The sequence below is a fragment of the Oncorhynchus kisutch genome, linkage group LG6, assembly GCF_002021735.2.
Source record: "Oncorhynchus kisutch isolate 150728-3 linkage group LG6, Okis_V2, whole genome shotgun sequence".
NCBI classification, from domain to species: Eukaryota; Metazoa; Chordata; class Actinopteri; order Salmoniformes; family Salmonidae; genus Oncorhynchus; species Oncorhynchus kisutch.
Window position 1 is genome coordinate 14,576,234 of NC_034179.2, and position 17,889 is coordinate 14,594,122.

Sequence of the window (17,889 nt, forward strand, 5' to 3'; positions counted from 1 at the left end):
TCTCTCTTTCTCTCTCTTTCTCCACCCACCCTTGTCCCCCCCCTCTCATTCTCCCCCCTCTCTCATTCTCCCCCCTCTCTCATTCTCCCCCCTCTCTCATTCTCCCCCCTCTCTCATGCTCCCCTCTCTCTCATGCTCCCCTCTCTCATGCTCCCCTCTCTCTCATGCTCCCCCCTCTCTCTCATTCTCTCTCCGTCTCTCGTTCTCCCCCTCTCTCTCATTCTCCCCCCTCTCTCTCATTCTCCCCCCTCTCTCTCATTCTCTCTCCGTCTCTCGTTCTCTCTCCGTCTCTCGTTCTCCCCCCTCTCTCTCGTTCTCTCTCTCGTTCTCCCCCCCCCTCTCTCGTTCTCTCTCTCGTTCTCCCCCCCTCTCTCTCGTTCTCCCCCCCCTCTTTCTTTCCTTGTTTGTCTGTGAGACACACATGGCTTTTGCCACCTCTCAAACACATCTTTCAATAAGAGGAGAGAAAATCTACGGCCCACAAAACATCATATAATATGTCTAATTGATCAAGGCCGATGAAGAGCTCTCGTTTCTTTTTAACGATGGATGCTATTCACTTTGAGCACTGCCTTTACACCAATGTTCATCAGATAATGCTGTAGAAGTAACAAATCATTACTCTTCATAATACATGGGATTTAAAGCGCCTTTTCAGGAAACCTAAGACACTGTACAGCAATGGGTGCCAAAGCATTTCCTCTTAGACATACATCTGCAACAGTTTAAGGTTCAAAGGAAATGCTAGTATCTCTGATATGCTACACGTCCAGGTACGAGGGACTAGGTAGAGAGGGCAGACGATGGCTAGATGGATTGTTATCTGGACGATGTCTTCCTCTGCTAGCAGCTCAATGTGTTGTGGGTTTCCTAGGCGTCTGTCCCTATCAGTCAGTCATAACTCCATTCGGTACAGATGCTGGGGAGGGATGCTCTGTCTAGTGTCTACAGTGCCGTGTTGCAGCCAAGGCCATTTTATTATTACTCAAATCGGGGGAAAGGAGGAGGGGTGAGACCCCAGCGGATTATTTTTAAAGGAAAGGCATTGACTCCCATTACTACACAGAGGGGAAGGCAGTCCCCCCAGACCGGTGGATGTGGGAAGTAAATAACCCCAGAGAGTCAAGCCTGGGCTGGGTAGAGTTTCATCTGCCACTGGGGTTAGTTATTGAGAGAGTGGAGGCTTAACCTGTCTAGGACTGGGGTTCCGTGGCGCCAACAGCCAATGAAATTGCACGGCGCCAAATACAAATCAACAGAAATCTCTTAAATCAAATTTCTCAACATAGAAGTATTAGGCACCATTTTAAAGATAAAATTCTCGTTAATCCAGCCACAGTGTCTGATTTCAAAAATGCTTTACAGCGAAAACTCCACAAACGATTATGTTAGGTCACCACCAGCTCACAGAAAAACTCAGCCATTTTTCCAGCCAAAGAGAGGAGTCACAAAAAGTACAAATAGAGATAAAATTAATCACTAACCTTTGATGATCTTCATCAGATGACACTCATAGGACTTCATGTTACACACTACATGTATCTTTTGTTCGGTAAAGTTCATATTTATATCCAAAAATCTTATTTTACATTGGCGTGTTATGTTCAGTAGTTCCAAAACATGCAGTGATATTGCAGAGAGCCACATGAATTCACAGAAATACTCATTATAAATGTTGATGAAAATTCAACCGCTATGCATGGAACTTTAGATACACTTCTCCTTAATGCAACCGCTGTGTCAGATAAAAATAAAAAAAATCTGAGAATGGCACTCAGAGCCCAAATCAGCCAAAAGAAATATCCGCCATGTTGCGCAGTCAACATTAGTCATAAATAGCATTATAAATATTCACTTACCTTTGATCTTCATCAGAATGCACTCCCAGGAATCGCAGTTCCACAATGTTTGTTTTGTTCGATAATGTCCATCATTTATGTCTATGTCCAAATAGCTTCTTTTGTTAGGGCGTTTGGTAAACAAATCCAAAAGCGCGTTCAGCTCCAGTCGGACAAAAAGTTCAAAGTTATATTACAGGTCGAACAAACTTGTCAAACTAAGTATAGAATCAATCTTTAGGATGTTTTTATCATAAATGTTCAATAATGTTCCAACCGGAGATTTCCATTGTCTGTAGAAAAGCAATAGAACAAGAGATACCTCTCACCTCACGTGACTGAGAACGAGGCTGCTGGCAGACCCCTTAGTCAAACAGCTCCCATCCGACCCCCCCTTCACAGGAGCAGCCTGAAACAACGTTCTAAAGACGGAAGCCTTAGGAAGTGCAAAATAACCCATATCCCACTGAATTTGATAGGGGCTGAGTTAAAAAAAAAATACAAACCTCAGACTTCCCACTTCCTGTTTGGATTTTTTCTCAGGTTTTTGCCTGCCATATTTATTTATTTAATTTTTATTTTACCTTTTATTTAACTAGGCAAGTCAGTTAAGAACAAATTCTTATTTTCAATGACGGCCTAGGAACAGTGGGTTAACTGCCTGTTCAGGGGCAGAACGACAGATTTGTACCTTGTCAGCTCGGGGGTTTGAACTAATACTAATAATAATATGCATATATTAGCATCTGGGACTGAGTAGGAGGCAGTTCACTCTGGGCACGCTTTTCATCCAAAAGTGAATATGCTGCCCCCTAGCCCAAAGAAGTTTTAAGGGAACGGCATCAACGAGCAAATGCCTTTGTTTAAAATGAGGATAACAGCAGAGCCTGTTTTATAATGAGGATGAGAGAGGAGCCTGTTTTTATAATAATGAGGAGGAGAGCAGAGCCTGTTTTTATAATGAGGATGAGAGCAGAGCCTGTTTTATAATGAGGATGAGAGTAGAGTGGCTTACTCACTGACTGTGCATGTGTGCTCATGATCTGCATGGAGGGAATACACACACACACACACACACACACACAATGCGTTGGGAGGTAGGTGATAGTCTTTCTTGCATACTACCTAAAGCCATGAGTGAAAGTGTTATTTCTAAGGGACTGCCAAGACATGTTGCCTTGCCTTATCGTCTTGGGCTTCAGATGGAGAAAGTGATGTCACTGTGATTCCTGCAGTTTTACCAGGCATGGTGGTTCTTCCAGACAGTAGGATGTATCATATGAGAAAGATGGGGGGGATTGTCACGGTGGTTTGTGCATGCGTGCGTCTGGATGGATGGTGTGTGTGTGTGTGTGTGTGTGGGGGGGGGTGGGGTGGTTTGGTGTTGCTCCTGCTGTTCAGACACTGGCCTTGGCATCCGTGGTGTACAGCGATGCCAACGTCGCCTGAGTGAATTCCCATCCCTCGGCAGAAAACAGAGTCCCGTTGTTCTGGTCGGAGCGGAGAGAGGAGGGCGTGCGGTCTGTCTGAGTCTCTGAGCACAGGGACGAACAAGGACACAAACACAGATTCCAACAGACTCCACAGGCTATCGTTGAGTTTTCCCTCCTAACCTGGGTTAAAATAGTATTCAAAATTATTTTGAAATGGTTTTGCTGTGCTTGGTTGAGCTTGCCTGTTGCATTGGAACCAATAGAAAAGTCCCAAAAGTGCCCAGCCCACCTACCAGTCACTCCAGGCAGGCTAAAGCAAGCACTCAAAAGTATTTTAAAGATTTCAGAGTAAGTGAACCCAGGTCTACCTCCCTCCACAGTGTCATTGGTCCACTGGAGCCAAGAACCCAGAACATTCCACTTGAGTTTATGGAGGAAATAAGAGCAGGTTGAGCAATACCTACCACCTGTGGTGCAGACTGGCACAAATTTAGAAGAAAAGTGGCATATCGTATTTGTTTCTTATCAACTGTAATATGGAATGAAAATTCCACCAAAGAATGAGAGCAAGCTGTAATATTTCTCATTAAAAACAAGCTTTTCAACTCTTGGATGGATTTCACTCAGTTCCTTAATGTATGCCATTCCCTTTTGCCTTTTCATGTGAATTTACTTGTTTTCAAAGTCCTCTATATTAGTCGACTGTGAATCCAGCTGCCACTTTGTCACCAACACTCTTAAACACACTCAATCAAACACAACTTTTCCATATTAAAAACATTATAGATGTCTTTGTTGATCATGATAAAAACACTGCTTTTGTTTGTACCCTTTCACACAACCGTTCACAAGGAAGTGGTTCTCCAAGTGGCACTGTTTACTTTCTGTTTAGCCTTTTGTGGTGCTACTTTTATCTGTTCAGTTCAGCTGTGGCCATTGAACAAATCTATCTGCAATACTCATTTAATATACCATAGTTCATTAATTAAATTAACTTCTCATTTATGTGTCATCCCTTCCCTACACATGTTCATGGTAGCACGTTGTAAACAGCACAAATTTGCTGTGTTCAATGGGCTGTATGGTATTGAATGACAGCTGTATCATCATCTAAAGCGCATGTGTCTGTAACTGGGAACCGGTAACTGTAACCGGTAACTGGGAAATAAATACATTTTTCCAGGAACAGAATCAGAACTGGGAATGAAAGTATTCTATACTGTTCCTGAACAGAACCGTTATTTTTAAAGCATGGGAACCGGTTAATAACGTTCTTTTACATTCCAGGCATTTTTTTCCAGTCCCACATAAAATGCAGTCATGTTATGCCAATTCTCTGAAGTTCAAAGACATTCAAAGTTCCTTCATAGAAGACGCTCCTCCATAGGTATAATTCTGTGGCCTAATTCAGATAATGCATGTGATGATAAGCCCTTCAAGCAAAGCCTCCTCCAACCTCTACCGTTTTCTCCCTACACGCAAAGTTTCTGACACATCTCACCCGACACGTCTGTCCACTGCATGTAAACAGCTGGATCTTGCCCGCTGCATAGCAAGCTGCTCTGTCTGCACTGATAGGTGAAGTCATTTCATGTCAAGCTAAATGTAAAAAATGTATTTCAACAGAAAGGAACGATATAAACCGTTACTTTTTGGGAGGTTCAAACCGGTTCAGAACTTTATTTTCACCAATAGGTATTTTTCACCAATTAGATTTCCAGGTCTGTATGTCTGATTGAGAAGTGTGTGTGTGTGTGTGTGTGTGTGTGTGTGTGTAATGCACCTTGACAGATTCTATAAGTGTCTGGAACTCTATTGTAAGGATGCGACACCATTCTTCCACAAGAAATTCCATCATTTGGTGTTTTGTTGATTTGGTTGTGGAAAACACTGTCTCGGTGCTGCTCCAGAATCTCCCATAAGCATGTTATTGTACAGCCACTGCGTTCCAATTTAGGCACTTATCAGTTAAGCAATTAACATCACATTAGGATCATGTATAAAAATGCTGGGCAGGCCATTGTTTTGGCTACCATGGCTATGCCCCCATAGGATGACAATGCCCCCATCCGCGGGACATGAATGGTCACTGAATGGCTTGATGTGCATGAAAACAATTTAAATAATATGCTATGACAAGCCAAACATCTGTTTGTTCAAATGTACACTTAACATTTCTATATCATAAAACATGGCATCATACCTTGGGTTGTTCTGAATAGACTGAGCCTACGTTTGTCTATTGTAAAGAAAATTCACTGCAGAATATGCACCTGAATGCATTCATGACTCCATTCTATGCACATCACAATGACCATCTGTTTCTCTGAGTTGGCTTGTGAAAGCCAAACACTGTAATATCATATATATTTTAATTTTAGCTAGTCATGTTGTTAATAGAACAACCTTTCTAATTATGCCCAACTGACCTAGCTTGCAATTTATATTGGGACGTTTTTTGGATTGCGTAAACAGCAGTAGTTGTGTGATGGCGGGGATGCAGGGTTGTGTTCAAACATCTACAAGTGTGCTTGCTCTAGTTGCTTATAGTTGAAGACTCCTTTTGAGTCATAAATGTGCATTTACATTTCTTCAGAACTGTGAACACTTTGGAGAGGTGTGTGGCCACTTGGAGACACCAGTTAGTCCTCTCACTCAAACTCTTGCACTTCATTTTATGTTGCACCTACACCATATTTTCCAGGAATATTCTTATCATGTTACTGAATGTATCCAGAGTATTTTCAGATTTCGTTTTCAACAAATGCAGAGGGAAGTACAGTAAATGTAAATGCACATAAAATCAACAGTGTAATGTTTGGATACAGTCTTGTGCCCGGTGAACTCTTCAACTTTGGTCTAATAATTTTCCCATAATCTCCTAAATGTTCCTTTTCAATTGCTACCATATTTACTGTCCCTCATTTACTCAAGTGTTTCCATGTATATCGATTGAGGTCGGCAATATCTCCTGTGCTCCATGAGACCGCTCTGACGTGTTCGAGTGGAGCCTCAACCTCCTCTGCTCCAACATGTGTCTCTGAAAATGGCACCCTATTTCCTATGTAGTGCACTACTATGACCAGGGCCCATATGGCTCTGGTCAAAAGTAGTACACTATATAGGGATTAGGGTGCCGTTTGGGACAAATCTCTAGACTGTGGCCCCCGACTAATGGAGCCTCCTGCCTCACCCCAATGTGTTTCCAATGTTCTGGCTCTGAAGACACTGAGGGGCTAGCCAGCCAGACCCAGTCCGCTATGCAGTGTGTGAATAATGGACTAACTCCGCTTCAGACCCAGCCATCCACTTCACTCCAGCAGTCATAACAACTCGCACACCAAGCTATACATACTGGAAGTGGCATCAGTCGTCATGGCGTGAGGAGAGATTCATAACACAGATGAATGATGGCACCAGATGGTTCCTTTTCATGTATAAGGGCAGCGTTATATCAAGGTGGCAGTACATAATGCATAGGATCTGTACTCAGCACTCCTCCGTGAAAGCTGTTGTGCAAACTGTTGATGTATGTCATTAGATGTATTATGGTGTATAAGTACGCCAATGGACAAGTTGGACATACAGGACAAGTTCGCGCAATGTACAAAAGCCTTGTATTAGTGTTCTTAGCGTCTCTGCTGTTTTGAAATGTGAATCAGGTCTTGGCTCAGCGTTGGTTACTGAACTACCTCATGAAGAATGCTTTACCACAGAGGAATCCCCACCGCTAGGCCCTCGACTACTCCAAAGTGAAATATTATTCCCTCCACTGCAGTGGGGAAATAGCAGGGATGAGCCCAAGGATGTTAAAGGTCTTACAGGAGGTTTGCTTTGGAACGGTCCCGATATTCACATTTCAAATTTAAAAAAAACTAGAGCTATTACCAAAAATCCGACTTCAGTCTGAAATATGAGCTGTACATCACACCTACGGGATGGAATCTCATTTTTCAGGTGAATTGGTAGATTTCAGAGATGCTTGGTGCTATTATTTTGGGTCACCTGTCAGTCAGAGAATGCTTTACTACAGAGGAATCCCCACCGCTAGGCCCTCGTCTACTCCAAAATGAAATATTATTCCCTCCACTGCAGTTGTTTTATTTGTCTTTTGTGGATTTATCAAATTGCTGTCTGAACAGCAATTCAGGCTACCCTGGGGCGGCAGGGTAGCCTAGTGTTTAGAGCATTTGACTAGTAATCGAAAGGTTGCAAGTTCGAATCCCCGAGCTGACAAGGTACAAATCTGTTGCTCTACCCCTGAACAAGGCAGTTAACCCACTGTTTCTAGGCCGTCATTGAAAATAAGAATTTCTTAACTGACCTGCCTAGTTGCCCAGCGCCCCAGTCCAGTCCAGCTCCCCAGTCCAGTCCATGTCCCCAGCCCAGCTCCCCAGTCCATCTCCCCAGTCCATCTCCCCAGTCCATCTCCCCAGACCATCTCCCCAGTCCATCTCCCCAACCCATCTCCCAGTCCATCTTCCCAGCCCAGCTCCCCAGTCCAGTCCATGTCCCCAGCTCAGCTCCCCAGTCCATGTCCCCAGCCCAGCTCCCCAGTCCAGTCCATGTCCCCAGCCCAGCTCCCCAGTACAGTCCATGTCCCCAGCCCAGCTCCCCAGTACAGTCCATGTCCCCAGCCCAGCTCCCCAGTACAGTCCATGTCCCCAGCACAGCTCCCCAGTACAGTCCATGTCCCCAGCCCAGCTCCCCAGTCCATCTCCCCAGACCAGCTCCCCAGTCCATCTCCCCAGACCATCTCCCCAGTCCATCTCCCCAACCCATCTCCCAGTCCATCTTCCCAGCCCAGCTCCCCAGTCCAGTCCATGTCCCCAGCTCAGCTCCCCAGTCCATGTCCCCAGCCCAGCTCCCCAGTCCAGTCCATGTCCCCAGCCCAGCTCCCCAGTACAGTCCATGTCCCCAGCCCAGCTCCCCAGTACAGTCCATGTCCCCAGCCCAGCTCCCCAGTACAGTCCATGTCCCCAGCACAGCTCCCCAGTACAGTCCATGTCCCCAGCACAGCTCCCCAGTACAGTCCATGTCCCCAGCCCAGCTCCCCAGTCCAGTCCATGTCCCCAGCCCAGCTCCCCAGTCCAGCCCAGCTCCCCAGTCCAGTCCATGTCCCCAGCCCAGTCCAGCTCCCCAGCCCAGCTCCCCAGTCCAGTCCATCTCCCCAGCCCAGCTCGCCAGTCCAGCCCAGCGCAACGCCCCAGTCCAGCTCCACAGTCTAGTCCAGCGTCCCAGTCTTGTCCAGCTTCCCAGTCTAGTCTAGTCCAGCCCAGTTGGCCAGCCCAGCGCCCCAGTCCAGTCCAGCTCCCAAGCCCAGCTCGCCAGTCCAGCCTAGTTAGCCAGTCCAGCTCCCCAGTCTAGTCCAGCTCCCCAGCCCAGCTTCCCAATCTAGTCCAGCGTCCCAGTCTTGTCCAGCTTCCCAGTCTAGTCCAGCCCAGTTGGCCAGCCCAGCTCGCCAGTCCAGCTCCCCAGCCCAGCTCGCCAGTCCAGCTCACCAGTCTAATCCAGCTAACCAGCCCAGTCCAGCTCACCAGTCCAGCTCCTCAGTCCAGTCTATCTCCTCAGCCCAGCACCCAATCCAGCCAAGGGCCCAATCCAGCCCAGCTCCTCAGTCCAGCCCAGCTCTCCAGTCCAGCCCAGCTCCCAAGTCCAGCCCAGCTCGCCAGCCCAGCTCCTCAGTCCAGTCTAGCTCTCTAGTCCAGCCCAGCTCGCCAGTCCAGCTCACCAGTCTAATCCAGCTAACCAGCCCAGTCCAGCTCACCAGTCCAGCTCCTCAGTCCAGTCTATCTCCTCAGCCCAGCGCCCAATCCAGCCAAGGGCCCAATCCAGCCCAGCTCCTCAGTCCAGCCCAGCTCTCCAGTCCAGCCCAGCTCCCAAGTCCAGCCCAGCTCGCCAGCCCAGCTCCTCAGTCCAGTCTAGCTCTCTAGTCCAGCCTAGCTTCCCAGCCCAGCTCCCCAGTCCAGTCCATGTCCCCAGCTCAGCTCCCCAGTCCATGTCCCCAGCTCAGCTCCCCAGTCCATGTCCCCAGCCCAGCTCCCCAGTCCAGTCCATGTCCCCAGCCCAGCTCCCCAGCTTCCCTGAGGAGCAGGTCCCAATCCAGCCCAGCTCCGCAGTCCATCTCCCCAGCCTAGCTCGTTAGTCCAGTCCAGCTCCACAGTCCAGCTCCCCAACCCAGCTCCCCAGCCGAGCACCCAGTCCAGCTCCCCAGCCGAGCGCCCAGTCCAGCTCCCTAGCCCAGTCCATTGCCCTAGCTCCACAGTCCAGCTCCTCAGCCCAGCACCCCAGTCCAGCTCCACAGTCCAAGTCCCCAGTCCAGCTCCAGCCTCCGAGCAGGTCAGATGTTTGGTCTCAGCCCGTTCAGGTGGCTCGTAGTCGTAGCCCCCTGTAAAATGTAGTTACTGTAAACCTACAGTGAGGGAGGCTCACAGGTGTTTTGCTGACGCCTCGACATCCCCCCCCCAAGGTGTGTTGGGAAACAGGTCTCCTGTGTGGAGGGACGGAGGCCCATGTGGCTACGCAGCGCATGGGGTTATACAGGAGTCACTCAGCACCCTATGGTACCAACACATGGGCTCTGTACCAACACATGGGCTCTGTACCAACACATACAGTAGGCTCTGTACCAACACATACAGTAGGCTCTGTACCAACACATGGGCTCTGTACCAACACATGGGCTCTGTACCAACACATGGGCTCTGTACCAACACATACAGTAGGCTCTGTACCAACACATGGGCTCTGTATCAACACATACAGTAGGCTCTGTACCAACACATACAGTAGGCTCTGTACCAACACATGGGCTCTGTACCAACACATACAGTAGGCTCTGTACCAACACATGGGCTCTGTACCAACACATGCAGTAGGCTCTGTACCAACATATGGGCTCTGTACCAACACATACAGTAGGCTCTGTACCAACACATGGGCTCTGTACCAACACATGGGCTCTGTACCAACATATGGGCTCTGTACCAACACATGCAGTAGGCTCTGTACCAACACATGCAGTAGGCTCTGTACCAACACATACAGTAGGCTCTGTACCAACACATACAGTAGGCTCTGTACCAACACATGGGCTCTGTACCAACACATACAGTAGGCTCTGTACCAACACATGGGCTCTGTACCAACACATGCAGTAGGCTCTGTACCAACATATGGGCTCTGTACCAACACATACAGTAGGCTCTGTACCAACACATGGGCTCTGTACCAACATATGGGCTCTGTACCAACACATGCAGTAGGCTCTGTACCAACACATACAGTAGGCTCTGTACCAACACATACAGTAGGCTCTGTACCAACACATGGGCTCTGTACCAACACATGCAGTAGGCTCTGTACCAACATATAGGCTCTGTACCAACACATGGGCTCTGTACCAACATATGGGCTCTGTACCAACATATGGGCTCTGTACCAACACATGCAGTAGGCTCTGTACCAACACATACAGTAGGCTCTGTACCAACACATACAGTAGGCTCTGTACCAACACATGGGCTCTGTACCAACACATGCAGTAGGCTCTGTACCAACATATAGGCTCTGTACCAACACATGGGCTCTGTACCAACATATGGGCTCTGTACCAACATATGGGCTCTGTACCAACATATGGGCTCTGTACCAACACATGCAGTAGGCTCTGTACCAACACATACAGTAGGCTCTGTACCAACACATGGGATCTGTATCAACATATGGGCTCTGTACCAACACATGGGCTCTGTACCAACACACGCAGTGGGCTCTGTACCAACATATGGGCTCTGTACCAACACATACAGTAGGCTCTGTACCAACACATGGGCTCTGTACCAACAAATACAGTAGGCTCTGTACCAACACATGGGATCTGTACCAACATATGGGCTCTGTACCAACACATACAGTAGGCTCTGTACCAACACATACAGTAGGCTCTGTACCAACACATGGGATCTGTACCAACATATGGGCTCTGTACCAACACATACAGTAGGCTCTGTACCAACACATGGGCTCTGTACCAACACATGCAGTAGGCTCTGTACCAACATATGGGCTCTGTACCAACACATACAGTAGGCTCTGTACCAACACATGGGCTCTGTACCAACATATGGGCTCTGTACCAACACATACAGTAGGCTCTGTACCAACACATGGGCTCTGTACCAACACATGCAGTAGGCTCTGTACCAACATATGGGCTCTGTACCAACACATACAGTAGGCTCTGTACCAACACATGGGCTCTGTACCAACATATGGGCTCTGTACCAACACATACAGTAGTCTCTGTACCAACATATGGGCTCTGTACCAACACATACAGTAGTCTCTGTACCAACATATGGGCTCTGTACCAACACATACAAATCAAATCAAATTTATTTCAAATCAAATTTAATCAAATTTGCCAACACATACAGTAGGCTCTGTACCAACACATGGGCTCTGTACCAACACATACAGTAGTCTCTGTACCAACATATGGGCTCTGTACCAACATATGGGCTCTGTACCAACACATACAAATCAAATCAAATCAAATTTATTTCAAATCAAATTTAATCAAATTTGCCAACACATACAGTAGGCTCTGTACCAACACATGGGCTCTGTACCAACACATACAGTAGGCTCTGTACCAACACATGGGCTCTGCACCAACACATGGGCTCTGTACCAACATATGGGCTCTGTACCAACACATACAGTAGGCTCTGTACCAACACACGGGCTCTGTACCAACACATACAGTAGGCTTTGTACCAACACACAGTAGGCTCTATACCAACACATACAGTAGGTTCTGTGCCAACACACACAGTAGGCTCTATACCAACACACACAGTAGGCTCTGTACCAACCCATACAGTAGGTTCTGTGCCAACACATACAGTAGGCTCTGTACCAACACGTAGGCTCTGTCTGAAAGTGTAAAAGCTGTCCAATCCTTGAGTCCTCCTGTCCTTGATACCTTCTGTCCTTGATCCTTCATTTCCTCACCTCCCTCCCAAGGATGCATTAGAGGAGAGCTCAGCTTGAATTTCTTTTGGAACAGGAACTGGCTCAGGTGATAACTTCCTGTTTCAAAACGTTTTCTCTACTGGACATGACCCGGGTGTCTTCCAGATGCCGGTTTGGATTGGAGAAGTTGTGATCGTTCATCATCATGGGAGGACCAGTCGTGTTTCGGACGAGTTGAGTTTCTCTTTCCTCAAGTGAGCTCTGACCCCTTTCATCATTATGTTTAAAGTGGTGAGTCGGGCAGATGAGCACCCTGCAACGGCCTTTGGCGCACATGGCCCTGCCTCAGGTTAACACCGTCTTACTGTAGGTTTCCTCTCCCGGCCTCCCGGCGTTTTTAATCAGCCTTTAAAGGTCAGGAGAGATCCCCTCAATCAGACTTGATCTCTTCAGCCCTGAAACTCATCCTATTGATCCCAGCTTTGAGCAGATTGATCTTGTGCTGTACAACATAAAGGTCCCACCACCACAGTCTATAGAGCCAGAGCTTCAACCCTTTATCTGCTGCACACACTGAATGACCCTCGCACATCTTTAGCGTGTTGGCCTCGTGACCCAGAACTGTCTTGTGTTAGCTAGCTCAGCCTGCATGTTAGTCGGGCTAAACGAGGGTACCAGCAACTTGCCCCTCCTGACCCTATTGAGACGTCCAGCAGAGATGAACTAGCAATGGACATTTTTCTGCTGTGTCAGCCTGTTTCATCAGAGAATGGATTGTTGTAGTGTATTAGCCAGGCTAGACACAGTTTTCTGAGCAAAGGGTGGACATAAAAGACTGTAAAACACCAGCAAATCAGCTGCAAGTGATTTTAATTTTGGAAATCTGTTCCAAAGTATTACCACGCATAATAGAGAGATATACACTGGGTCACAAGGCTAACAAGATAGAGATATAGGGAGGCAGGTAGCCTAGCGGTTAAGAGCATTGGGCCAGTAACTGATAAGGTCGCTGGTTCGAATCCCCAAGCTGACTAGGTGAAAAATCGGTCAATGTGCCCTTGAGCAAGGCACTTAACCGTAATTGCTCCTGTAAGTCGTGTCTGCTAAATAATTTTTGATTTAGATTTTTTTTTAAATAAGAGATTGACTGACCAGGTGAAATCTATGATCCCTTATTGAGATCACCTGTTAAATCCACTTCAATCAGTGTAGATGAAGGGGAGGAGACTGGTTAAATAAGGATTTTTTTTAGCCTTGATGTAATTGAGACATGGATTGTGTGTTTGTGCGTGCCATTGAGGGTGAATGGTCAAGACAATATAATTAAGGGGGGGGGGGGTAGTAAAAACAGTTCCAACCAATGTAGGTGCTCCTGTGTTTGGTATTTGTATAAAATTTTATCAAGGTTTCAAATGTTTGTTTTAGTGAAATATTATATCTGTTTAGGCATCTTGCGGTCAATTTGTAGTTTACAAATTGTTTGTAATTATGTTCCGGACCCCTGACCACCCCAAAAAATTTGCCAAAGGCAAAATCTAGTTGATGATCCCTGATCTAACCTCTCCTTCTAAATCTAGTTGATGATCCCTGATCTAACCTCTCCTTCTAAATCTAGTTGATGATCCCTGATCTAACCTCTCCTTCTAAATCTAGTTGATGATCCCTGATCTAACCTCTCCTTCTAAATCTAGTTGATGATCCCTGATCTAACCTCTCCTTCTAAATCTAGTTGATGATCCCTGATCTAACCTCTCTCAATCTCTCCTATTTCATAGACTTGTTGCTTTCTCTTTATGTTGAATTAATCATCATTCTTCCCCGTTACACACACACACACACACACACACACACACACACACACACACACACATAATAACAATAGACAAACACTACAGCACCTTCCAAGCCTGTTCCTGCTCTCTTTCTCTCTCTCTCTTTCTTTCTCTTTCTCTCTCTCCCTCTCTTTTGGAGGAGGGAGGATTGTGTAAGCGAGCGATGAAGTCCCAGACAGGGAAATCTTAATCAGCATTCTTGGCATGCTATGGGAGCTTTGGCTCAAAGGATGTTTTGTTTGATTATTTATTTATTCTCCTTTCTGCTCTGAAACAAAAGGACAAGAGCAGCAGAGGTTTTTGCAGCCTGTTAGTGCAGTTTCTAATCTCTCCTGTTCCTGTGGGTTTGGCCATCAGTACGGTATGGTGTCCTATGGTATCTTCTGTATTCTCTGAATGGGTTTGAACATGATCTCTCCCCCTTCCTCAGTTGTCCCCACTTACTGACACTGACAGACACACAGATACACACAGCCAAACTTTAAACACAGATGGACAGAATCTGTTGGAAAAGTTCACTTTTAAGTCTCTGTTTACTCAAATGGTTTAGTTTGATTTATTTGATTTATTTATTTTCCTATTCTTCAAGTGATGGGTCATGTTCATTATGACACACCATAGCAAAAGATTTAGCAATGGAAAATGACAACTAGCATTTCATAACTCTTTTGACTCAGTCTGAGCATTTTCTTCCGTTTCATGCCTACTTAACCCTGCTTTAGTATCCATAATCCCAACCAGTAGTATTTTGAATGTGAAAAAGGACTCCTCTGGCTTTGCTGCCGCTTTGCCAGGTATTTATTCTCTGTGTACCGACCTGACTCTCGGGGGCTTTGCCAGGTATTTATTCTCTGTGTACCGACCTGACTCTCGGGGGCTTTGCCAGGTATTTATTCTCTGTGTACCGACCTGACTCTCAGGGGCTTTGCCAGGTATTTATTCTCTGTGTACTGACCTGACTCTCAGGGGCTTTGCCAGGTATTTATTCTTGGCCTCTGTGGTGTCAAATGCCAAGGCTCTCCAGACACCGCTCTGCTCTCTCAGATCATTATGACAGAGAGAAGGCAACAAGTAATATTCTGTCACCACGCTGTCTGATGGCCAGGAGACCAGCATGGCCTTACATCACCCTTGTGGTAAACCTTCAATGAGACTGTCTGATGGTCCATAGATCAGCATGGCCTTACATCACCCTGGTAGTAAACCTTCAATGAGACTGTCTGATGGTCTATAGACCAGCATGGCCTTACATCACCCTGGTGGTAAACCTTCAATGAAACTGTCTGATGGTCTATAGACCCCTTATGGCCATAGAAATATAATCACTAGAACAGAAAATCACCTCATTCTATTTCCATGGTTATGGCCTGGCTGGCCATGCCTCATCCCTCCCCAGTAGTAAACCACCCCAAAGACGGGCCGTTATGGCTTTAGGTCTACCAGCCCATATATGAGTGGTCCTATGTGGCTCCCATATATCACTGGACTGGTCTCAGGCACCCCCCTACGAAGTAGTAAAACTATACAGAAATGGTCTGCAATGCTGGCTTGACCATCACCTATCAATCCGTGTCAGTATTGGCAGAACTGAGAGATTGTGGCAGTGTTTTTGTCTTTTTCAGATTTTTGACATAGCTGGACACTGTGCTTGTTTTCAGAAGTGTGTACTGTGTGCTTAAGCTCAACTGGGAGTTGAAATCACGAGGGTAAATCATTCTCCCATTTGATTCAGAATTGATTGCAATATTTTGGACTTGTTATTGTTTTGTTTTCCTGCAGACTTTCAACATGGGACCTGCATAGTTCTTAAGACAATCTTTGTACTTTGGTCTAGTTTGTGGTCTCCACTTGGCTCTTGTTATATGTAATGCAAGCATTGGCAGATATTGGTGTAATTACAGAGGAATGAACAGTATTTAGACAAAAACAGTTACGGTATACTATGCTGTACACCCACACATCAAGAACAAATCACAAATGAGTTAACGTTCCAGTTATTTACTCACTGTGACATAATGGCACCGAAGGAGATGGCTGCCGTTGTACGATCCGGTAACCAATTGTGTATGTTTTTTTGCGTTATTTGTAACTTATTATTTAAACATTTTTACTTATCTATTTTTTAGTTAACACTTTTATTTTTTTTTCATTTCTTAAAGCATTGTTGGTTAAGGGCTTGTAAGTAAGCATTTCCCTGTAAGGTCTGCACCTGTTGTATTCGGCGCATATGACAAATAAAATTTGATTTATGTTTTCAATAAGTGTCCAATCCTCTGAGCTCTCTCTGTTTCTCTCTCTTTCTCTGTTAGATAAAGAAGTATTTTGAGCTGGAGCCTCTGGCCCGAGGGAAGAGCTGGATTCTAGAAGGCAGCTCAGTGGACAACATGGATGCTGTGAAACAGAGCTTCACTCAGCTCATTGAGCTGCTGGAGGACAAGGACCAAGACACAGGCAGGATATGAGCTGGGACCTAAACTATAGGGAACTACAAATCCCACAGGACCTGCTGAGCCACAAGAACTACAAACCACACAGGTCCCACAGGACCTGCTGAGCCACAGGGAACTACAAATCCCACTTGGGTCGACAGTTAGACCCCACAGGAGCCACATCCGAGCTACAAAGCCCATGGGAGGGCATACCACACAGGCAGTCCATACCACACAGGCAGTCCATACCACACAGGCAGTCCATACCACACAGGCAGTCCATACCACACAGGCAGTCCATAACACACAGGCAGTCCATAACACACAGGCAGGCCATACCACACAGGCAGGCCATACCACACAGGCAGGCCATACCACACAGGCAGGCCATACCACACAGGCAGGCCATACCACACAGGCAAGCCATACCACACAGGCAGGCCATACCACACAGGCAGGCCATACCACACAGGCAGGCCATACCACACAGGCAGGCCATACCACACAGGCAGGCCATACCACACAGGCAGGCCATACCACAATGGAGCAACCTGATCACAGAGGAACCATAGAACATGGAGTCATTCCCCTCCGCAGAGAATCTATGGGCTGCCAGGGTTGTAATGGTTAGAGAAGTAAAAGACTACCAGCTCTCAAACTGTAGAGACCTGGTGGACTGATTCCCTGAAAAGTAGTGCTGAGTGATTAACTGAAATGTCGGTTTATTTTAGTTTTTTAAAATAATGAATCGGTCAACGTCAGTTCAACTATTTGAATACCTTTTACTTCGTTGTTTTTCTGTGCGCTCAACGTGCCATTTCTCTAGAGAGATTTCTCTCTGGGGTAGGTTGTTCAACTCATCATACAGTAGTTACATACATAAAACGTGTTAATTAATACAATGAGCAGAATCCATTGTGCCTACAGCTGCCTGTTCTCATTGGTTCTTGCTGGACAAGCCTGTGGGTGGAGATGAGATGATGACTTGGTATAAAATAATAAGTCACCAAATATATATTGTTTTATATACAGTTGAAGTCGGAAGTTTACATACACTTTAGCCAAATACATTTAAACTCAGTTTTTCACAATTCCTGACCTTTAATCCTAGTAAAAATTCCCTGTCTTAGGTCAGTTAGGATCACCACTTTATTTTAAGAAGGTGAAATGTCAGAATAATAAGAGAGAATGATTTATTTCAGCTTTTATTTCGTTCATCACATTCCTAGTGGGTCAGAAGTTTACATACATACACTCAATTAGTATTTGGTACCATTGCCTATAGATTGTTTAACTTGGGTCAAATGTTTCAGGTAGCCTTCCACAAGCTTCCCACAGTAAGTTGGGGGAATTTTGGCCTATTCTTCCTGGCAGAGCT

General features: G+C 46.2%; 1 protein-coding gene across 1 annotated transcript in view; it reads left to right on the forward strand.

Moving 5' to 3' along the window:
- The window catches only part of LOC109892364 (ADP-ribosylation factor-like protein 15), a 68,953-nt gene extending 51,337 nt beyond the window's left edge, over window positions 1–17,616 (forward strand). Inside the window, exon 5 of the mRNA XM_020484853.2 lies at window positions 16,392–17,616. Coding sequence (XP_020340442.1) covers window positions 16,392–16,544 — 153 coding nt within the window. The 3' untranslated portion in view covers window positions 16,545–17,616. The remainder of the gene's footprint in view (window positions 1–16,391) is intronic.
- Window positions 17,617–17,889: the final 273 nt, after the last annotated feature.